This window comes from Enoplosus armatus, chromosome 20, assembly GCF_043641665.1.
Source record: "Enoplosus armatus isolate fEnoArm2 chromosome 20, fEnoArm2.hap1, whole genome shotgun sequence".
Classification (NCBI taxonomy): domain Eukaryota; kingdom Metazoa; phylum Chordata; class Actinopteri; order Centrarchiformes; family Enoplosidae; genus Enoplosus; species Enoplosus armatus.
Window position 1 is genome coordinate 8344179 of NC_092199.1, and position 24431 is coordinate 8368609.

The 24431-nt window shown below is 39.6% G+C and overlaps 3 protein-coding genes across 5 annotated transcripts in view; 1 reads left to right on the forward strand and 2 right to left on the reverse strand.

Annotated features, from left to right (window-relative positions):
* Positions 1-145: 145 nt before the first annotated feature.
* Positions 146-7371, reverse strand: coasy (CoA synthase). The gene is made up of 11 exons (XM_070926937.1): positions 7234-7371; positions 5242-6002; positions 4935-5149; positions 4245-4376; positions 3399-3588; positions 2639-2703; positions 2453-2537; positions 1962-2059; positions 1605-1751; positions 1389-1476; positions 146-482 (listed from the first exon to the last, which is right to left on the reverse strand). Exons 2-10 carry the CDS (start codon positions 5942-5944, stop codon positions 1432-1434), a joined length of 1680 nt encoding a protein of 559 aa, XP_070783038.1. The 5' UTR covers positions 5945-6002; positions 7234-7371; the 3' UTR covers positions 146-482; positions 1389-1431.
* Positions 7372-8045: 674 nt separating this feature from the next.
* Positions 8046-13822, reverse strand: zdhhc6 (zinc finger DHHC-type palmitoyltransferase 6). 2 transcript variants are annotated; one of them, XM_070927063.1, is made up of 11 exons: positions 13800-13822; positions 12069-12614; positions 11827-11918; positions 11292-11451; positions 11021-11179; positions 10463-10516; positions 9941-10108; positions 9638-9679; positions 9034-9179; positions 8820-8866; positions 8046-8722 (listed from the first exon to the last, which is right to left on the reverse strand). In XM_070927063.1, exons 2-11 carry the CDS (start codon positions 12333-12335, stop codon positions 8622-8624), a joined length of 1236 nt encoding a protein of 411 aa, XP_070783164.1. In that variant the 5' UTR covers positions 12336-12614; positions 13800-13822; the 3' UTR covers positions 8046-8621. The 2 variants fall into 2 exon arrangements, with proteins under 2 accessions (XP_070783164.1, XP_070783163.1); XM_070927062.1 differs by having other exon boundaries at positions 9034-9182.
* Positions 13823-14155: 333 nt separating this feature from the next.
* The window catches only part of vti1a (vesicle transport through interaction with t-SNAREs 1A), a 113867-nt gene continuing 103591 nt past the window's right edge, over positions 14156-24431 (forward strand). For both annotated transcript variants that reach the window (XM_070927049.1, XM_070927050.1), the window contains exons 1-3: positions 14156-14282; positions 19805-19863; positions 20813-20923. In XM_070927049.1, coding sequence (XP_070783150.1) covers positions 14189-14282; positions 19805-19863; positions 20813-20923 — 264 coding nt within the window. In that variant the 5' untranslated portion in view covers positions 14156-14188. The remainder of the gene's footprint in view (positions 14283-19804; positions 19864-20812; positions 20924-24431) is intronic.

Sequence of the window (24431 nt, forward strand, 5' to 3'; positions counted from 1 at the left end):
TTTTTTGCTCCGTTGGGTTATTTTATGAAAGAACAGAACATAAAAAGGCTTGTAACAAACTTTACCATCAAATGAATTTGAAGCCCATGCCTTTTAAAATGAATGAGGAAAAAGCAGAGATCACACATGGGTTGAGAACATTTCATTTAATGTTATTAAAGCATTCCATGGAGCTTCCAGATGACATGTGAGACGATTAAATCAAAGAATTTGAAATTTCAAAACTGTAAAACCAAATTACACTTCATTGTACAATCCTGGTAATATTGAAGGTATGGCTGAAGCAATGAAGCAGTATTTCATTCTTATGTAAACATTGGTTTATAATTATATTGTGGGATCTGACAACATGAAATTCACCACAAGCTAAACACATGACTTCAGGTTCCACTCTGCTGTCCCTTTTTGGCTTTTTCAGGTACTTGCAGAGACTTGACTGTTCAGGTGAGCTTGTGAAGAGTGACAACTTGCTCTTGTACCACCTATAAAATACATGGTGTCATGTGTTTTATGTCATGGTTCATTGGAGTGCAATTCAACATTTCTCAACAGATTTCTTTTTATTTATAGATAAACTTTTCAAAGATATAAAGATCTTTTTCATGTTTCTGTATTTTCATGTATTAGTTAATTTATTAATCCTTTTCAGTGCCCAGTGTATCCATTTACCCTCATTCAATGTGACTACACTGATAATATTACAAAATATCCTACTCTATTGCACATATTTCTACAATACATTGTACTTTGTTTGGTAATTCTTCCCTATTAGTGAATTTGTTAAAACCCTGAAACCGTTGAGATAAACAGGACATTTAATACTATGATTTGAACAGTGGCACTCATACAATCTTTCAAAATGGGATCTCACCTTTCCCTTACAGTTAGTTGCTTTTCTGAGCTACATTCTTATTCATTATACTTAGGAGACACGGAAAGAGGACAGTAAGTTGACATTAGACTTTGCTGAGAGGTTTGGTCGTGAAATTATCTAAGATTGCTGAATGTTGGGCATGTCATTTAAACAACAGTATCCGTTTAAAAGCATGCCATTCGGAAAACAAAAATCTTTGGATGAAAACAGACCTACAATTCTTGGGATAAGATAACACTTTCTTAATCCCAAACATGAATTCTATCTTGCAGATTCCAAAATTATTTTGTCAGGGATCATTTATAAAGTTCTCTTTTTCCTCATCTTAAAATAAAACTAGAGTTTAAAAACCTGTAGAAAGTCAATCAGGCACTGGGTCTTGGTCAAAGAAGTGAGGGAGATTGTTGGGTTTTTGCTGCAATGACACAGTGACCATCCTCACTTCTTTCTAAGGCAGCGTTTCCTTATGTGGATCAGTCATTTGTGCGCACATGTCCCTGGGCCTGACACATACTCGTTCTGCGTGCATGAGATGATGAAGTGACCCACACATGTTCCTACTGTTGGATTCTCTTCTGAAGAAGATTCCACGCTTTCAGTACCTTTTAAAATAAAAATACAATGTAAAATACAACAAACAAAAATACAGTTTTCTTATATTACAGAGTCAAATTCTTTCATGTAATGCAGATGTGCAGACCCTATACTGACGACATGATGAGTGTCTGACCTGTTTCCGAGTGACCTCTGTCTCCCACAGCGTGCTGAGCACTACGTTGGCGTGCTCTATTTGTTTGGCGTTGGACCACTGGCTCTGCAGCCGCCGCTGGGCATCTTCTGTGTTCAAACCATCTCGCTCTGTTATCCTTGACACTGCCTGAGAGGGGATACAAGATGGGTTAGGTTAACAGGGCGAGTCTTTCTGGTGTTTATTTTGTTAAAGCCAATGTGTGTAGTATTTTAAAATTTCCAAATTTGGCACCCCCTAGTGGAAGTATCCCAATAAACAAACTATGGCAGACAGCAACGCATGGTGATATCCACTCAAGCAGATGTGACTCCATGTCTGCAGGTACAAACATATTACCTCCTCCTCAGGGATGACTGTGACCCAGACCTCGTGGACCATGTCTGTCCACCCGGCCTCCAGAAGAACCGCTGCATCCACCACACAAACCTGTTTACCTGCAAAGAGCAAAGGATCAGATGAACACTGGGGAAATCTCTTCCAATACAAAACGAGGGCAGTTTCTTTATTATCTATTTATAAGTCAATAAGATTAGTACACAAGCCTAACTAGAGGAAAAGGGTTAGGAAAGGAAAAGAGTTAGACTCTGTCTTAGACTTTGGGATATACTGTATTAAAACTGTTAATCCTCACGCTGTTTTCTGAATCACATTTTCAGTAATCACAAAGTCAAACAATTGAATACCGAAATAAATTACAATTTTCCCACAAATTACTGAAACATGTGGCATATTGTAAATGGTTTAGAATGAGAAAAATACATTTCCTTGTATGAACATAAAAACAATTTCACTTCAACACAAGAAGAAAACACAAGTCCATACAATACCTTCCTCTCTGGCTTTGCTGATTCTGTTCTTCACCAGAAGTGCAATCTCAGGCCATACAATGTCTGTTAGGGCTTTTAACCGCTCCTGCGTGAAAGACAGCATCTTTGGTAAAGTGTCCACACACACACAGTGGTGTAGTCTGACATGCCGTAATGAGCTGAAATGATCTATACTTGTCATATTACCTGTTTTCCAAAAACCTTCCTTCCTAATGCACGTCTGTTGATGGTTTTATCTTCATTCATGAGATCTAAAAGTGACGAGATATTACAACTTCATATTTTTGTCATCTAATTATAGCACAACCCAGAGGACATTTAGAGCAAATTTTCTAGAGCTGGACTTGTGCAGCAGGTTTCTTATCACTAAAACCTTTCTCTTATTTAATTTTCCCACCTACATCAGGTCCAGCGGGGTAATGTCTCACAATCAAAATGTGTCCTCAAAGCAAAGTCAGAAACTGCACTGCAGTGTGGTGAGATGAAGTTTTTCAAACGTTCACGGACACTAGTCTTTATCTTTAATGAAGGATAGACTGTAGAAAATAGAACATTTTTGATCATGAAGTATATGTAAACACTGTAGAGGAAAAATAATTATGGGACTTTAAAACAGTGACAAGATGGATTGGTTTTAAGAGGAGTGATGAAGGACTCATGGCCTTTCAAAATGTTAAAATTTAACCTCATACTATAGTGCTCCATTCGTCTGTCACTGGGCCAATCAAAACATTTTTAAGCCAGAAGTCATCCTGTCATCAAAATCAAATCAGCGACATCACAACTCTGACCTTTACTTACTACAGTGCGCTAATTATGTCAATCACTGAAGTGTTTAAATACTTAAAAAAGCAACTGCAAAGTAGACCGACTGTGTGTGAGATATCACACAGAGATGGATGACTCATCTCTAACCATAGCCAATAATTACAGAATGTTTCCTCACCTGACCCAAATTCTTCAAGCACTCTGTGATAGGCTGCTGTGCCGGGCTTGTACACCTCGTGGCCCAGCTTGTCGCAATCAATCCGGGCGGCACCCAGAGCCTCCAGCTGCCTGGCGATGGAGCTCTTTCCGCTGCCGCTGCCTCCCGTCAGGCCAATCACATATGGAAGGGGAGGGAGATGGGACGTGTCCTAGTGCAGAAGAAACAGGAGATATAAGGATTTCATATTGAAGAATAACAGCAGCACTAAACACGAGAGCATCAGATCAGATCACCCTCACCTTAAATCTGTCAACTTAATGAACTGATCTGTCTACTCCCATCACACATAACTCTGTAATTCTACCTCTTTTCATAAAGTAGGTGATTTGTTGCTTAACACAAAAAAAAAAACACATTGTACTTTGGCATACGCTGGAAAGAAAAGCTGTCATTTTTTACCTGAAGAAGACAGCTCCTGTAACAACAGTTAAACATTAAAGTTTCCAAAGACAGATCTGCATGTTTGACCTTGTTACAACACTCAAACGCTGCAAGTAAAACAGTCGGAGTTAAACAGCCAGAGTTAAATGTTTTGCTTCAGTGAGTGAATAAAAATCAAATGCAATTTGACATTTACTTTTTTTGTGACTGGAGGCTGTGCAGAGCTTCTTTAACATTTGAAAAGAAATTTCATTAAGCAGAAATGAACTGGACTGTAATGTAAATGTTTTATTGCAATTATACTTTTCCTTTGTTTTCTTGTGGTTTCCTGTTATCAGTGCTGCCACAACACCACTATTAGTATTCTTTATCCTGCATTGAAAATCTGTTATCAACATGTAAACATTTTTAGATATGATGTACTTTAGGCGGGGTAAGGAGGGTGCCCAGCAGACGAGACCGTAGACTGGATGAGCTGATCTTCTCCTCTTCTGTCTCAGTGTGGTGAGCATCTTTAAGCAACTGGATCTCATGGAGGATGAGAGCTGGAAGGCCCTGATTTAAGAAGCAGAGAACACAAAACATCAGACATGTGCCAAAGTGTACCCAGGCTAGGGGTCACCTATATCTGGAGCAACAAGTCCCTCTGCTGTCCCAGGATTAAAATGTGCACGACAACTGTTTTCTGTGCCTTCCTCAGACTGTAATTCCTTTCAACAAGCCACAATAAAATTATTTCTAAAAGCAATGCACAACCAGCAATCCTTAAAAGTGAGGCTGAGTGACTCTGGAGAAAAGAACCTAGCTTGAGAGATGAGTTAAGAATAGTTATGTAATAAAATGTGCTGTGTAGAAAGCAACATGTAGAGGAAAAAAACGACACTAGGGTGACATGGTATTGACATAAGCATATGTTAAAGGACCATCTGTGGCATATCATTTGATATGTTAATCGTTATGATCTGTATTCAAACCAATCTCAGAATTGGTAGAAGTATGGAATTGTGTCCCAGTCCAGTGTTTCTTCTATGGATCATGTGACATTACTACTGAAGGTAAGGAGAGATCTCCACCATGATCTGCGAAAGACGCATCATCAATTTCCTAACTTACATTCTCTGCGCGTTTCTTGTTGACAGCCTCGCCTCCCTTTCTAGTCTCCTCGCTAACCACAATGCACTGCAGCAAGGGGTCAACCACGGACACTCCAAAGGGGTCTTCAAGGGGCACGATCTCCACCTGCAGTGAGGGTTTGATGTCTTGCAGGAACTCCTGTAGTCTCTGTACCCGCAGAGTGTAGGGCTCGACCAGCTCTTTTAGCACTTTTCCTAAAGCCGGTAGGCAAAAGGATGTCAGGAAAACATGACACATCAGCCTCAGAAACATTCTTACACGGACACACTGAAAATTAATTACTCACTTTTCAGCATTTCTTGGTCACAGACACCAATAAGGAACCTCCTATTGGCTAGCAGGCATGAGATGTTGAGCAGCGTCTTGTGGGCCCCGTGGAGCCGGTCAAACGTCCCTCCTACCACCACGTCACTGTAGGTCTCCAACGGTTCTGCCTTTTCTTCAGGCTCTTTCAGCCCCTCCTGTTTCTCCTGCAGCTTCATTAGCTGTGGGTGAAGCAGCACCGAGGGCAGACTGGGGCTACAGACGTAGCAGTGGCCCGTGTACCTCTGTAGACACTGCGTAACCTGATGGGACTGACCAGGGTCCTGCAGAGGAAAGTCCGTTAGCACCACGTCCGGGGAGTGAGACAGAGATTGTGGCGTGGGGAAGGGGCAGTTTGGGATCGCGGTCCCGCTGCAGGCAGCTGACTGAGCGCGAACATTGGTCAGCAAAACACGAACATCCAGGTGCCCGCATACATCAGCTGCATTGCTGTAAAGCCGGGAAATGAGCGTAGACAGGTCCACTACTGGTGGAATGAAAACTGGTCGAGGCTGACTCCCACTCCCCAGGTTCAGCCCGGGGTGGAGGTGGACGTACAGTGTGCGCTCTACAAGCTGAGCGGCTGAGCTGAGCACTGGAGCGATGCGCAAGGGGAGGGTGTGGAGAGGAGACGTCAGCACAAGGATGCCCGTGCTGAACATGGACATGTTACTGGCTGATATCATAGGGAATCACAGCCGTCACAGTATCCGAGGAGTCACTGCAGGGGGAGGTTGGTAAACACTGGAAGGGGTGGAAAGTGAAAGATAAGTCAAAGAAAGTAGCAGTTGAGGCTGTGATGTTAAAACTGTTTAGTTTTTATTTTTTGAAAACAAAACATAGACCAAACCATTAAGAGGCCGACCCCGGACATGACATGCCAGAGAAGACGCACAGAAAAGCAGCTACAAGACTTGAAAGATTTTAAAACATTTTAATAGTTACACACTGTTCATTGTATCTGTAACTGATAACTAATCATGTTACTAATCATGTTTATTATATATACACACTCTACTGACAGGGCTGTTAGCATGCTGTTCATTATTTGTATTTACTGATAAGCTCCACTGTCTAAATTAGGGAGTAGTCAGAGTGTCTAAATTAGAGATAATATTATTAATATTAACATTCTTGCAGTGTCTCTATGGGTTATGTTAACCTGATGTAATGGGTTGCGAGGATGGCCTGATCTACTCCCTTTGACAATAGCACCCTTGTTTAAAAACCTTCCCTTCTGCTGGTGTTGCAACTCATTCATTACACAGTGACTTTCCAGTGTTTTAACATTGACATTGTGTTTGTTGCCATTCACGAGTGGTATTTGTAATTTCTATAGTAACTTCAAAAATGTCCCTTAAATCCCATGAAATTCAGCAGTAGAGTCACAAGGCAATTTAGTAATTTAAAGTGTTGGCAAATTCCTCATCCTGCAAACAAGGAACCTGACTGGACAGACACTAAATCTGACCATAGTATCAAATAACATGTGCTTTGAGCACGAATGAGCATGTAACAAGTGATTTGAGGTGAAAGTAGATCAATGTTTAGCCACTGTGACTTCTTGCTAGCTAGCAAACTAGCTGCTGTCCAGAGGGCAACAGCACAACGATGTTTGACAGCCGTAAAATATAAAGTAGTTTTTTACACCAACAGTTGACAGATAGAGCTGAGATTAACTTATCTATGCGCTCAAAGCATGGGTGCATTATAAGAGCTCTTATCCATAACTCAAAGTCGTAGCTAGCTAGCTGTAGTACTACATCATCACATTGCCTGTGAGAAAAATACAATCAAAAAACCCCGCTGCAGGATCAAAACGGTAACCCCCGAAGAAACGTTGATGATGTTACTTAAGTTCCTACAATAACGGAGCAGACTGTAAAATGATTTTGTTACAAACATTTGGTGCGGCCCATAGTACAGAGCTGATAGTCTGACAGATAGGCAACCTTGCAGTTTAGCATGAGTTTACCTGTGTTGACCAAATCTAAAGCGACGTGAAGACCGGACGAGTGGTGCAGCATATGAGTCGACCTGCCTACATATCTACTGGATAGTTTTCCTGATAGTCTTCAACGAGGTACTGTCTGATCCAGTCCAAATAGCCGAGCACCATGGATTTATTATAAGAATGCTGAGCACCCACTAGTGGAAGTCACTCACACATGAACTGGGTTGGATAGTCACGTGATATTTTACGTGAACCCTGATTGGTTGGGGGAAAAAAGCTGTGAAGTATGTAAGTATGGGATACGTAGTTACGTAACTGCCAGGTCAGGTAGGGGGAGGAAGTTTGTCAGGTGAGTAAACCTGGAAGTTATGAATTCTGTAATATCCAGATATGTGGATGTTCATCTGATAACTGATCCATGATGTATGCAATTTTCTGTAGTTAAAATAGACACTCACTTGTTTTTAGAGAGATTTTTTTGTACACGTGCCTTATATTTAGTCCAAAACTAAAAATAAAAAGAGATAATCTGGCACTGGTAGACTAAAACCACAATGTGAATGTGTGTAAGGAGTTTAGACTTAACTTAAGAACAATTTTGACTATTCCTACATATTATATAACTTGTACCTGGTACAGTACTTTCTCCCACCCACATCCTACTTATCTAAGAAATAATGGAAGCCAGTTTTGTCCCAAGACAAAAGTAATTTCTAAATAGTGCAGTGCTGAGGTAATATCCAACTGCCAATCAGTGTAAACCTGAAAATGTAAGTATACTGCACTACACCAAAAGAGAGTTTATACAAATCACAAAGCCAGAGGCAAACAACGACTCTTGCAGAAGGTTTTTTAATTTTCAATGTATACTTTGAGGCCAAAAATTTGTTTTTACAAAAATAATAAAAAGAAATTATGTGTTATCTCCATACTGTAGAAAGAGTTGCATGACGAAGCCCCGGGGTTAGCTGGGCAGAGGCATTGCATAATTAGCAAAAAAAGGACATCAACACAAGTAAAAACAACATATTCAAGTAAAAAGTCATGTAATCACAATGCAGTCACATTAAAGCCTGGTGACAATTCTTGGAAATTAAGACTCTTGCTGGGTTTCGCTTTTGGTCAGAGGAGTCAAACTGAACCCATCTCCTCTGAACTGAACTCTGTCATCCTCTTCAGGACATGATTTGACAGCAAGGTGCTCAGTAAGACTTAGAGAACTATCCTACCTTTAAAAAATTCAAGTTGGTATCGAAATGTGTGAGAAATTTTAATCAAAGTATGAAATTCTTGATGGTGAGCCTGCAGCATCAGGCATGACATCTTCAGTGGGTGTACGTTTATGAACACGGGACAGACACCTTTCGTTCAGTTTAACTCCCCTGCACTACATAAAGCCTGTTAATATATTAATTTACTTTCTTATCGCTGGTGCTTTCACTGGCAGCTGTGTCATAATGGCACTTCTCCACACATCGCCTTGGAAACCATCCCCGTACACGCTCTCCCGCTGAAAGCCAAACAGAAAGAAAGGACACTGTTACACATTTGTTGAATGTTGAATGTTGAATTTAAAAACTTATTTCAAACCACAGCAAAAGCATCACCTCTCATTTGCTCCTCGTTCAAAGCTTTGTCTCCATACATCCACCATCTAAAGAGAGAAAACAAACAATTAGGAGAATTCACATGGACAAAAACAATGAAGTTTTGGTCCATTACTCATAGATTCAAAATAAATCCTTAAGCAGACTCCTAACCATCCAGACTTCTAGACAAACAATCATGATTGTTGTTTTTGTCCGGCCTGAATGAACTCACTTGGTGCCACGAGTGGCCAGGATGGTGTCCCCCTTTTTGAGGGGGATCCTGGGCTCTTCGGTGCAGGGGGTTCTGAAAAAGGTTCGGAGACCTTTGCTCAGAGGGCAGCAAGCTCCATTATAGTCCTCCACTGCCCGGTACTGGACCTGCTGGCCGAGGCACACAACATATTTGGTTATTCTACTGCTCTGACCACAACCTAAATTCAGACAAGATACTGGTATGTGTTTATAAAGTCATGGTCCTTAGTCTTAATGCATTAAGACGATTGCGATTGGTGTAACAAAATGCAAAAAAGCCAGAGTAGTTTTTCCCCTATCCCAAAATGATAATGGGTTGAGCCAGACCTTTCTCCTAAGTGTGGAGATAGGTCTGGCTATGTGAGACTAATGAAGGGTAAACAGAAGTTTCCTGGACAGTGGAGGAAAGAAAATCCTTAACACTGGACCCTGCCAGTATGCACATCAGCACTGTTAAGATGATACACACTAAGCTGCAATGCAATGACGAGATGTTATGATATTTCAGAAGTCATACACATCCTGGCCAGTTCAGCCTAAAACATACTCGTGTGTGTCACAATATGGATTTGGCAGGTACTTACACTTCTCACTCGTTTATCAGCTTTCTGCTTCAGTTGCTCAATCTGTTTTAAGAGGAACAAAAAAATTGATGTCACTATTGTTCGACAATTTAACTTTTATCTCACTGTTTAACAGGAAATGTATCAAGGAGGACTTAACTTACAATAACTATTGCCTAAACTGCTTTTATATATTCTACAAATTAAAGATTATTGATCATTTAACATATAACACATTTCACAGTGCACATAAGAGCAGTAACAGACAACCCCCCCCCCCAGCATTGCACGCATTACCCAACCCAACAAACAAACTGAACCTACAGTTAAGGTGTGCTGGTGACACTTGGGATGGACTGGCCATTCAAGGCCATCACCCTTGGGCGTCCCTGACCACGTGAAGACTTGCTTGAAGTTCAGCCAGCGGCTGCCGAGGTCATACGGGAAGGTGAACTCCTCCCCTGTTTGGTAGTGCTGTATTCTGTCTTTGGCCTGCATGGAAAAGACACAAGGAGTAGTTTTGTGTGTATGTGTGTCAATGGGATCTGTAGGTGGGGTGGTGTCAAGTTTCTGTCATCAAAGTACTATATTGTACTGACAGATGATCCCGGAACTTGTGTGCATTCGTTTTAAAAGTGACGTTTTTAATTGAAAAAATGACCAAATGTTGAAAACAAGTTGTTAATTATAAATCCTTCAACATTGTGCGAATAAAAAAGCACTTTGACATCCTGGATTATTGTTTATAGATCAAATGATGAAAAATACATCCATCTTAAAATTACACTAACATCACAAAATGTCCTCACAAAACAAAGTCATTGGAAATCAAAGAGACATCCTGACCTTTTCCTCGATCCAGGACTCGATTGAGGTCTTATTTCGAAGGATGACTTTCATCTGAAAAGAACAGACTGTTTTATTATCAGAGCAAACTTATATTTTCTTTAATAAATAATTTGATCATTTATCATATCACTGATTTCTCCTGAATATGCACTGTGTATGTTTATTGGAATTTCAGATATTTAAATGGCCCGTAAAGCCAGCCCCCTTTTTCAAATTACAATTTCTTCTCTTACAGTGTTTGCAAGTAAATCAGAATGAATGGGAATAAGCCGTACATTTGGAGAATGATGGTGATCCTGATACACCGGATTTGAATATTTGTTAATGAGGTATGTACTTTGAAAGGCAGCAAGTTACCATCATCCTCACATCATAGTCCAAATTCCTGTCATAATGTGCTGATTGGTCAGATTTTCAACAGGTTTTTCCAACTACTTTCGTTTTCCAGTGAAAACTCACAATTAGTCTGGCTTTGCAAGGTTAATGCTAAATGTTCAACATCACATTCCATAACCAACAGCTTGTGTAAATTGTAAACCCCAATGAAAAACTTACCTGTATGACGAAAAGCATGCCAACGGCAATAGTGGTGCCCAGTGCTAAGCCTAAGGCAAAGAGTGTGGCAGCAAAGGCGGGCACACTAAAGGGCATGAGGGGCTGGAATTGACGCACAGCACTCATGTCGATCTTCACAGTGCTCCAGCCAAATGATATCTGCAGTGAGGAAAAAGAAAACAGCTTGACATCAGTGTGGTAACATCAGTATCAAATGATAAAATGGATGAGGCAACTCTGCATGGTGTAGTGGGGTAAGGAGACTACTGACCCTCTCATACAGCTGCGTGTACATGGTCATAATGAAGATGATGGCAGCGTGTGAGCAGCCCAGTGGAGCCAGCAGCAGGAAGCTGGTGAAGTAGGCATGGTTCAGGTGGCCGCAGCAGTTGTTGATCCAGGGGCAGTGGTGGTCCATCTTCATCACACACCTGGGGGAGGCAGAGGAGGAGAGGAGTGCTGGGGGAATTGACTGGTTGTTTGGGAGGACATAGAGTCACAAGTTCATCAGCAAGTCACACCGCATGACATCACAGGCATATGATGTTAATCTGTTTAACACCACATAAATAGATGCTGTAAGATCTCTGTGCAGCACTTTATAAGCTGCACAGAGAAACTTACAGCACTGCGTGGGCGGAAATAACATGGACAAGCCACGTACACAAACAAACCAGCTATAGTTGTGCGTGCTGGAAACAGATCAGGGACTTAGCTGTAGTAGCTCCGTCTCTGTGCTCTTTTATTTTCTTTAGGTCACAAGGTGAGAGAAAACCTACTGTTACTTAAGTAATAAATGTAGCTACCTGTTGCACTTGCGACAATGGTGGGATCTGGGGGCCTTGTACCCTTGACAGACTCTGCAGTACTGTAGGTACTGGGTTTCCTGTTGATTCTCCTGTTTTGGGACAAACAAATAAGTCAAATGTCTGATGTAACATCTTTCCTATGATTAAATGGTTTCACTCTAGATCTTAATGTGATCATTTTGCAGTCACAGTCGCTGTGACAAATGTCATAAGCTTTTATCCTAATTGAGGATCCTTACTGGTTTCCAGCCAAGAGGGATGTATCCAGGTCCAACAAACATAGCATTGAAGTAGTTGTAAAGGATGAGTACAGTCCAGTTGATGAGCATGATGAAGTTAATGCTGCCTCCTGTAGTGTTTAGCGGCCAGTACCAGATAATGGAGTCCAGAATTGCCATGGTGGAGCATATAGCAATGACAGACAGGGCAATGACTGGACCCCAGTGGCACAATCTCCGAACCTCATGGAGGTTTTCAAATGTCACAATGGTTGACAGGAAGTTCATCTTTTCGCCACAAGGTTAGTACTAATATTTTGGCTGTTGAGTTCCTGAAATGTATAGACCAAGCTTCAATGTGTTACTTTTTTCCTCTGCTATCTTGCAAAGTCGGCGGTGCAGATGATGCACATATTTTTTCTCGTCTTCTTAGTACCCAGCAACTGGCCTGGTCTTGGGTCACTGGGTCTCTCTGTGTCCCATTGTTCCTTGCCCTGGCAAAGAGCAGCATCCTCTCTTGCCAATCTTCGGTGCACACTATCCTTGTGACAGACTCAAATCCCCCATCTAAGAGAGAGCGAGAGAGAGAGAGAGAGAAACATTTTAAAACATCATAACCAGAACATAAGCGTTTAACTGTGAAATACAGTGCCAAGGTCGTTTTTCAAGTTGTTAATTTGTGTCAAATATCTCACAACTGTAGTTATATCTGTTTTCTCTTTTTCTAAATATCAATAAATCCAGACGTTTGAAAGATAAACCTGGTTGAACTTGAGCCTCTGTGTGTGCATAATATAAACACCAACTACATCTGATGTGTTGTCTAGATACACTCAGTAGCCAGTTTATAAACCACACCTACCAAAAAACAATGCAGTTAAATATAACAGCCCTGTAATAAGTACCTTATAATGTCATAATGTTCAGTTTTTGTTGGGACTGTTTTGCAGAGGTGTTGATTTAACATCGTGGTCATTTTGGAGGTTTGGTGGTGCTGTTGAATTGTATTACGATGTTTCCAATATTTAGTCTAACCTCAATGATAGAAATGATGTGAACAACATAATATTCAAATGTATACGGTATTTCTATTGCAATATTTCTTTCCTTTTTATGATTTTTTTTTAGCTTTCACACCTTCATCATAACTGCCAAATTGCAATAGTGTCGATTAGGAACTTTCAGAAACAACTAATGTTAACAAGTAGCTAGCTTATTAGCTAATAGCTTTAAAGCAAGCCGACTAAACGTGAAAAAAAAACCCCCAGTGGATAGTACTGTATTGAGAGACAAGTGACTCACTGGCTGCAAAGCCATAGCATTTTCTCAACAGCGACCTAGCTAACTAATTAGCTTATGTTACTAAGCTAGGTAATTCACACCAAGAAAAACATTGCATTCCAACATTTTATTCAAGCGTACGCATTGTCCACCGTATTCGCAAGCCAGATAACTGAGACCACAAAAAATAAACCGATCCCATATGATGAAGTAATATCTTTGGCAAAATATTTAATTCGGTTTAGCACCGGGGCTAACGTTACAGCAGTTAGCTAGCTAGTTAGCTAGCTTGCTTGCTCGCCAGCTTGACAATACTAACGTTAACCTATCAGGCTGGACCACTGCCACAAGCAGCTTAAAGGAAACACGGATAATTTTGCATCCTAAAGATATAGCGAATGCTCACTGGTGCATGTATATGCAGAGTTTTTATGAAAGGAGAAAAAAACTGTCACTTTAAAAAATACCAACCTGGCCACTTCCTTGGTTGTTTTCTTCAATTTCTTCTGTGTACAGAGAGGAACCTTCCTCATGGTGTCTCCGAAACTATTACCCTCAACCCCTTGTGGACAAGCTTAAATCTTAGAAATGTATAACTCAACCATTACAGAGCTGCAATATACATATATAGACATATATATATATATATTACTCTTAGGGAAAAATAAATGCGGCTGATATCTGATTCTATCCACTGGCTGAACCATTTTCGGAAAGTGTCGGTAAAATAATCAAAATCCAGTTCCTTGCCGAGCACATTATACTGCGACTCAAGGAAGGGACTCCATTCGAGCCTTGTTTTTATTATTCTGAGCTAACTGTCAACTAGAAAGCCACCTGTATTAAACGTAAACGTCAAAATGTCTTCAGACTTTGAAGCGTACGAGCAGGACTTTGGAACCATTACAGCAGAAGTAACTAACAAAATTGGCAGAATTCCCAAACTAAGTGGAGGTAAGTGTTAAATTTATTTGCTGGAATCGCTGAGCTGAAGCTAGCTAGTTACTAGTTAGCTGGCATTTCTCAGTTGAGAAGGCTAGCTAACGGCAGCAGGTGTAGCCTACGGCACTTGTTGTTATTTCATCAATTTGACATATTATCTTCCGTTAAAAGATTTATCGCACTAAATTGTGAAGCACAGCTCGAGTGTGTTCTTGACTTTTATGTAAAAGCATTTATCACGTGTTACTTGCTGGCTCAATAGCTTGGTTTGTCTTTAATGGATTTAGCTAGTGTGAAAATCTGTAACACTGAGCTTAGTGGCAAATAATGACATCTTATGCCTTATCTTATGGCTACTACCTCTAATAATAGTAGTGTTAAGAGGAGAACAGAAGCCTTCACTTTTATTGTGGTTGGTAAATATTATTTGAAATCATAGAAATGAATAGATAGGAAGTGAACTTTAACCGGTATCACATTGATTTGCTGTGGTACACCCAACACAGCTTCATTCTATAGACTTTTGATGATGAAAACAAAGAGATTTTTTCATGAATGGATATTGCTGGGAAACTGAGTTTTGTTATCACCATGACAACACAGCAGCTTTCTGTGTCTTGTGCACTAAAAGTAAAGTGATTTCTATGACAACATTATCAAACATAGCATAGTCAGCGCTGTCATCTTACAACAAGATGTCAGACCTGGGTTTGGATGTTGGACTTATGTGTGGATGAGTTTGTTTGTGTGTTACTTGCCTTCTGCACCAATAGATGCTGGAATAGGTTACAACACTATGACTGAAAAGTCTGTATAGAAAATAGATAGAAAGATGGATGTATAAATTACATTATCGAACATTTTTTGTCAGCCAAATGACCATTCAAGTGTTCAAATGGGAGTACCCATGCAGTCAAATCAATATTTGTTGTTTCACACTAATACTCTGTTTTGTTGGATTTTGAATTGGGGTTTTCTTCTCTTGTATTCTCCACATAGATTACACTCATACAACCAATTTAGGTTGTGTACCCACATTGGCCTGGTGTGGCATGATGTAGATCATGTCAGAATACTTTGCTAAGGCTCATAAACAGCATGTTTACACTGTAAGATATTTTTCCTAGTGGCTGTTAGGAATAGGCAATTCACAAATGTTTCAGGTTGCACATTATTTGCTTGATTGGATGGATACACGTTCATCACCAAAGCAACCAATATCTTGTATAGTAACTTTCATTAACAACTTTTTGTTTAGTCCATATAGCGTGGATTAAGACTATTAATAAGGGAGAGAATGGGGATGCCATGCAGCAGAGATGATCAGTCTGATTTGAGCCTGCAACCTGATGACAGGTGTTGAGTCTCACTCAGAATTCCTTTTTTTGTCAAATAGTAAATGTATATTTGTGGGAACACGTTTTGACCAAAGCACACACTGTGTGGCTCAGTGTGTTAATGATAAATGGCCATGTCTGAAATTTTAAGCAGATTTAACGATTGGTGGCAGCAGGCACAGCTTTTTGTATATAGGGTAAAGATGATAGATCATATGTTCATGTGGTGCTGCTATACTCACAGGTAGGAGCCTAGTATCACAAGCTTCAATCTGTCACAAAGCAAAAAGGCTTTAGGGCTGAGAATTGTTTCCCTCTTTAGCATAATTTCTGGTCCATCCATATGTGTATTCCTTTATATATATATTTATATACATATATAGTTGATTGTAATGTAGTAACACAACAAAGTGTGTGATTTACCTAGCCTGTTATCTTTTCAAAATGTTGTTCCTATTATTCTGAAACTTTATTTTTGATTAGATTGTTCATTCAGCATGCTGTCATGGCATATATTTACTCAGACATTATATTCTCACATTCAAACATGTGACTCGTTTTCCTGCTACATCTATAGAGCTGTTAAAAACAGACATCATCATTGAGCCATCACTGTGACAGTATCACGCAGTTGTTCACAGTAGCCTATTTGTTCTCGTGAGTGTGAAGACCTTCACACAGATCAAGCACAGGTTTGTGAAATGCACATACTACCTCATGAATTTGAGTCACTACATGCCAGTGAATACTAATCACAGTTGGAAGTGGTGGTAAGTCATCGAGTTTGCATTTTTCTAAATATGTAAAAATAAGAACAGAAAGAGAGCTGTTCTGCGCCTGTTTTTAAATTCAACTGGTATTTTTCAGCATGTAATACATATATATTGCATGTTTTTGGATCAACAACAACTGCACAAAGCAAAAAAAGATATGATAAATATATACAAGTATAAATATTATAAAATTAACTACTGTAAATGCAGTGGTGCTGGCTAAGTTGTATTGTCCACTATTAGTTGACTACTGCTAGTAGTTTGTTTTCAGTTTTGACTGCTAAAAACTGCTTCCAACTGCTACTTGGAACATTTATCTCCTTCTCTGGACTCAGACTTTCTCATTGGTTTTTCAAAGGGCACTGCCTCTCACAAAACCTTGCCTGACTGAATATTTCTGGTTTGGAATTGGCATCTTTGAAGATTCATGGCAGCCCATTCCACAGTGTAATTCCACATTGCTTCCGCTCGCCATCTGTTGACTGTGTCAGAGTAAGCCCATATGAATATGTACAAAGCCAGGAAACACATTACAACCATAAATAGTTGTTCAATGTCTTCTGCCACCAACAGAATAGTTTACAGTTGAATTTCAATTCCCTTCGCTCTCATTAAGGTTTTTCTTCTTTCCTGTCTTAAGTCCCTCTGGCTCTTCTTCCTGAAGTGGCTGAATTTTGCCCGTGGTTTGACAGCCCTCTATCTAATATATTAATATAGCTACAGACAAAGGCCTTTTGTTATAGCTGTTGTTGTATCTCTTTATTTCACATGTGCACAATTGCTGATAATGGCCAGGGCGTGTGGAAAAAATGTCCTTGACTGTCTTCATTCATGTAACAATCAAGAGAATGTGTTTTCACATTTATTTGTTACCATCCCCCAAAACCTAAGGTTCAAGGAATATTTGAATAAGAATACAATGAAATGTTAGGCCTTGTTCCATGAAACATGAATAACATCTTTTTCACCTTTTTGAGTCTTTATGGCAAGAGATTGTCAATCATTTCAACTCAAATACGGAACATTTTTTCAAGTAAAAAAAGCTCTTGCCAAGCTCCACTTGCCTTGCTATTGTGTACAAACCTCCTCATCTGTACGTCAGCAGGTTGTAGTTGTGGTAAATATCCATACATATTTCACAGCCTTCCAGCCCGGGCCTGAGTTTGAGCAAGAAAGCACCATCTCACCTTTCAGTGAATCGCCTCTGGCTGTTTACTGTGTAGGTTGTGAGGTTGGACACAGGTTTTAAAAATGAATTTGAGGACTGGCAAAAGGTAATGTTGACCCATGGTGCCAGAGCAATGAAGACCTTGGCTTAGCTTCTTTTTTTTACGCTATTGCAATCCCACAACTGATAGCCTTGTGATTTGCCTTGGAACTTGGAGGTTTTTGAAACTTTGCATTTCAATTATTTAAAATGCTGTTTTTTAGTTATCAGGATGAAGCTCCTACTTGTGATTCTTAATTTATTTCATTAAAAATATTTTCAAATAAATTATTATTTATATCTGAAATGAGAGAAGAGAAATATTTGAATTGATCACGGTTAAGATTTTCTGAATTACTTTTTTTGAGAGAGAAAACTGCGATTTGTCTTGGATCATCTTTTTTTTGACATGCTGATATTCACAGTCTTCTCAAAAAGATGCCAAAACTGATTTACTAAGATTGGCTGTCTTTTCAAAGATGTTAAGTGCTTTCTGTAGTTCCTTTTTCTGCTGATCATCATTATCTGAATCTGCTGAAATTTCATTGTTTTGTTTTGGCAGACAGTATTCACTTCTTGTTGTATATTATCTTCTAAGATTTTTATACGGCTTAGAGGAGAAATGGAGGCCTTCATTTATACTATTTGTGCATTAAGGCTGATTTCTGTTTTTCATTTAGTATAATAATATTTTACTACAGACATTTTGACATGTCACAGTAAGAAAAGCACACATGTAAATAATAAAATAACTTATGTCTGAATTCCACTTAGCCGCTTTAGTTTGAGGGTCTCGGTATTGTACATATTCTTTCACTGTTACACATTGCATGTCCCAAACCCATACTACATAATAGGCCTAAGCAGGTTTTCAGTATGTATACACACTGGAAAAGTGACACAATGAAGTATACTTAAACCACTATTTTTTGGAGTCTGCTGTCGATGGACACTATTCTCCCACAATGCAATGAGCATAGGAAATGTAGGAGCTGCTCAAAGTCCAATGTCGCAGTTTGATTGATGGTGTTACTCTTATTGAATCATTTCCTGTTAGAATCAAATGATAAATTATGTTGATTTTTTTTGTATATAAACTGCTAAATCTGTTTACTATGCTGATTGGTGTGCAGTATACATTGTATAGAATTATTATATAGTCAAAATGTCTGCTGTGAAAAGTGCCCATCCGTTAATGCAATATCTCATTCCTTGGTGAGTGGATTTTGGATTATAACAACTAAACAGTAGTTTAAGACTGTAAACTCTGTACTAGGGCTGCTATTAATCATTTTTAATATACAGTAATTTGTTTGATTAATCATCTTAGAAATATAAAAATAATGTCACATGTTACCAGAACTCAAACTGACTTAAAATAGCTTATTTTCTCAGACCAGCAATCAAAAAACATAAACAATTTCAATTCACAAGAATATGATTCAGAGAAAGGCAAGCAAATTCAAACATTTGCACATTTGTTTTTGTTTTTTTTCTTCATGTACGGCTTTAACAATGATTTGATTATTAATCTGTGGCTACAAAATGTAGGTATTCAGACACATTTCGTCATTTATTCAAAGTCTTAGTCAATCTTCTCTCCTTTTTTTATCTCCATTAGAATATATTGTGTTAATGATGCTTGATTGCTAAACTACCAGACCAGACCTCTACATTTCACATGGTTCACTTCTATGGCAAAGAGCTAATTTCAGAACAAAGGCCAGTTCTTATATGTACAGAAATCAAGTGGTAATGTTGCTGCCTTGAATAACGATGGGATGTATGGTAGTTTACATGCTTCTGTGGAACTCTCGCAAGTCGTAATGAGTTTCAATCGGTAATGTGGAAGAGCAGCCACGGGGTGAGGTGCAGAACGGCGCGTTAGTCATTCTGAGTGGGACTCTTACTTCTGGCAAGTGAGCAAAGCTGACACCTCCTTTCCCTTTGAGTTGGCACGAGGTGTCTCACTGCTCCTCAACAGAAACCAACAAAGGCCTCATAGACGCCAATAACTAAGAGACATCAAATGTTGGCTCGTCGTGTAGAGAGAATGTGTAAATATATCTTCAAATGTGTCCTCGTGTGTTGTTTTCTCCCAGTCTCTTTCTTTCTCTCTCCCCCTCTCTTCCCCCGTTGCGGGGGAGTTAGGTTGTTGTCATGAAGCGCTGTTCCTCTGTCGGCTGATCAATATGTTGCTGTTTTTTTCCCTTTCAGAGGAGAAGACACAGCTGGTTCTAAATGTCGACAAACAGCTTGAAGAAGTCAGAGAGTTGGTATGTCTTTGATCAGTAATTTTCTCCTCTTCCCATTTCCTAAATAATGAATTTGTGCAAAGAGGGAGGGGACAATTTTCACTGGCACCAGACAACGGCACCTGTATTATCCTGGTGGTGACATGACATGTAGACACGAACACACACTTCACATGGCGGAAAGGAGGCTTCCTCCTCACATGATTACTTTCCAGTAATCTGCTTTTAAGTGACACCCCTATGACACATTTCAAGCCATTATCTTGAGGTGGGAGTCTTCATGTTGCTGTTTAAAAACGAGCAAAGTCACCTGACAGAGACAAATTGTTGTCGCAGTTGTCTTGTTATGTCACAGTGATTAGTTTCCTCCAAATCCACCACACAGAGACCTGTCTAGCCATGCATCAAATGTACTTTTACTTCATTCACTGTGACATTGTTGGGCCTGTGTTTGTCGCTGCAATGAAGGGGCCCTCATATTTGATTGTGTATTTATTTACAGAACAGCCTTCCTCTGTCGCAGCTTTTATCACAGCTGAGTGACGTGAGCGGAAGGCTTTTTCTTTTTACAATCAACATTGGAACATATTAAAGTTAATGCCGCTGAAGTTTCTCATTTCAGAAAGTTGTCACAATTTCTATCTTGAGTTTTTTTGTCATAGATAAATAACCTTTTTTCAGACTTTCAGACAGATTGGCGTAGATGGTAAGAAATATGATCATTAGAGGATAGGGAGGCCTAGATTTTTTAGCATCTGTTCAAGAGTGGTGTAAAAGTGATTATAATTAAAAATACACATTTCACCAGGTTGCAACCTTAACATTATGACATAAATTTGGATCAGAATGAACGCTAAACCTGTCAATGTAATATTTCAGATTCCAAATTTTAGTTGTTTATCTTAAAGTGTTAGCTAGGAAAAATATTTGATATGTGTGTTAAATTGACTGGATTAACTGCGGGTTTTAGCTGGAGCAGATGGATCTGGAGGCTCGGGAGATCCCCATCCAGAGCCGAGCCATGTACAACAGCAGACTGAAGAGCTACAAGCAGGAGATAGAGAAGCTTGAGAAAGACTTTGTAAGTACTTAAACACCTTTCTAACTCTTTGTTTATGGTTATTCAAATATTACAAATATAATGTGCATCATTAACATTTAGTGAATCCTCTATGACATACTGTAGTTATAAGTTGTCACCTTCTCAAATCCTTTGTGGTTTATACGCACATCCATTGCTTGCCCCCTCAACCAAACTCTCTTTCTCTAACACACAGACTATCTCTGACACACACACACACACACACACACACACACACACACACACACACAAACAGTCCTACGCTGAAGCTCAGTGGTGCATCCACCGAGGTTAATTCAGAGTTCGTATTTCAACTTCCAAGTGATGTCTATTGAGAACAGGTTGTGTGTGTTTGTGTTGTTGCTGCAGAATCTGGCCTTGTTTAGTAATTCATAAATCACTGTATGTCTTGACTTGATCTCTAGCCTCTATCAAAGCTTAATGAACAGTCCAGTCTTGTGGTTCCCTTGCTTTAATCCACTTTGTTGGCTCCCAATATTGCTCAAGGTATTTCAATTCAATCAATAATATAATTGAAATGAGCAATTATTTAATGTAATTCCATTGCTTGCTTGTTTTATTTCACACCTTCATAGCTTTTATTATTACCCTAAGTTGTAAAAGTATCTTTAATTCTCTGTTTGTATTCAAATGTTTACCTGGCAAAAATATGTATCTTTAATGATATCTTATGATATTTTTTCTGTTGTCTGTTATTGTTTTCGCTGTGCTGGTGCTCACAACACGATAATAAACCCGTAGTGTAAATGCAACTGACCTTGAGCTCAAGAGCAAGCGAGTTCCTTCCACAAATCAAATGCGATGTGAAATAAATCCACAACCTCAGAATGGGTTGGAAAAATAAACACAGAATTGGACGTTTAAGGACTTATTAATTGACAAAAGGCTGACAAAAGGCACCTTGTGAGGTGCCAGGTGACATTTAACCTTGTCGTCAACATCGTTCCAATTAAGGTTTGCTACCTTAAGGGAAGGTAATCAACAAATCTTTCTCAAAACCTTAAAATGAATTGAAGGTGTAGCTTTCCTCTAACGTGAACTTTATCTTTACTTCGATAGAGCACTTATTGTTGGGTAGCTAACGCTTAAAGGAAAGGATTTTCAGATGTGTGTCACATGTTTTTGTGTTTGTTACAAAATGAAATGATGAAAATATGAGAGATATATTGTAATCTTATAAATGTTGTGTTGATTAAATCAACTAATGCTGTGAATTATGACATACAACTCATCTGTATCTTAACATTTTGTGTCCCATACTACCATAGCCCATTCTCCTACCTACCACTGGCAAACTAAATTAATCTGAATTAAAGCCTGCTTATATTTCACCCTTATTGTTATCTTAATAAGATAGCTTAATGTCTAATATTCACCACAAAATGCTTTTTTAATTCAATTCATTCAGTTCAATACAGATAACAACATTTTTCCCCCAATCCATCACTATTCCAAATGCAGAACAAACAAGTAAACATGCATAAACAACCCATTTGGATGGAGATATCATGTGCTAGTGATCTGCGAGCATACCACAGAGATGTGCTTACTGAGATCACAGAGGAGCTCTCCGTGCCAAGACAGTTTACTTTCCTCGCCATGGGCATTTAATTGGCTGACGATTAATCTTTAACTTTTCTTCTCCCCACACTTACCGTGCTTAATCATCAAGCATTTAACACCTGCTGTGGCTGATATTGGTGCTAATTTTCATTGCTTGCTTTTTTAATGTAGGTTTTGGGGGCATATGTTGGGGAAAAAAGTGGAAAAAGTTAGCATTCCTCCGTCCACTTTATAAAACCAAATCTTGCATGCACAGTAACTGAACTGAACATGATTACATCTGAATTCTTACTTCCATATCACTGCATACTGAAGTATGTGTTAAGGCCTACAATGCTGAAATGCAAAGCAGAATGTAGCAGTAGGATAGTCCTAGTGGATAAAGAATAGAAGAATATTAGCCTGCTTGTAACTGTGACTCCCAGTTTGAGTGAGTCATTTTCATTTTCACACCTCTGTGTGTGGCGTGGTCAGATCAGTGTACATTTAAACCAGGATCACCCACCTCACACAGTAACATCTAGTGTACCGGGTCTCCTGTAAATCTGATGCAAGTGTTCAGAAGGCAAGAACTTCAGCCCCCTCAGACGTGCCTCAGATGTGCCAAATGCTATAGCCGAGCTCAGCCTCTCGCTTCCTGCAGGCCTAGGGAGGACATGACACACTGCTCGAAAGGCGTCTAGTGGAAAAAAGGCAATCTCCTTTCTTTTTAATGTAAAAAGCTCCGGCTTTGTTGTGCTTTCCGTGGATATCAAGGCCTTTCCACTCCCTCACTACCCAACCCCACCCCCTACTGGCCTCCCACGGGTGTCTCCCCCCTTAACCTGCTCTCTCATCCTCCCATTCACCCGTGGTTTGAAGTCTTCCTACCACCGGTGTGCCAGCTTGAGACCTCATTCCTGCTCCTTTCCAGACAGGGCCTGAGTCGACCTCAGTAACCCAGCCATTTCATCCTGGAAGACAACTTATCAAACGGGCATCCCACAGGTGTATATATGAGATGTAGCTTTGTTGGCTTGGCTGACAGCTTCATTGCGATAATAGAGGGGACAGTGGGGGTCTTAAAGGTGCTGGGTCGCGGCAAACGGGCATTGCAGCAGCTAAAGGGGAAGCCAGCATGACCCCCCCCCCCCCCCCCCCCAAAAAAAAAAGAGTAAGTCAGAGTGTGAAGAAAATTAAAAAGGACAATGAAAATCCTATTTGATGGAGTTGGCTTGTTCAAGTCAGGGGAAGCAGGGTGGCATGGCTCTTAGCAGTGACTTTGATCAGGCAAAGAAGAGGCCTAACGTAAGCTTAATTTAATGAAATCTATCGGGTAAACAGAGCCACCATCTTCAAAGCGCCGTGTTTGGTCCGTCCCAGTAGGGAAGGTGGGGGTCTGCAGACGTCTGCTGTGTCTCACAAAACACAATCCATTTTTGCGGCTGTGACTCAAATTATATACCATGCTAATTGTAAATGTGTGATGCCTCTGACATGAGCATGATGAGATGTCAGCCATAAGCTGTCATAAAGCAACATCGGCTCAGAGATTTAGAGGTGATTTTGTCAGTCCTTGAAGCTCACGGTGGTGTCTTCTGTGTTGTCAGTACATATTTTTAATATCAAAGCCCTTCCTTTCTTTGCCCTTTTCTGTGCTTGAATATGTTTAGTAAATAGGAAATATTTTTAGTCTAACGCAGATTTTAGTGAACCTACAGTTAACAGTGTGTCCTGACCTGATTTTTAACATCATGATATCATTGGTAAAACAGAAACAGCTGTGTCCAACCTTCCAGCTCAACATTAGTTGATTTTTCACAATTAATGTTGGTCACAAATATAAAAGGTGCGTCTCTAAATTCACAACATTACTCCAAATTGGTTACAAGCATGTAGATTAGAGCATTCTATCTTGAATGCTTCTTTAAGTTAATCCTGGTAA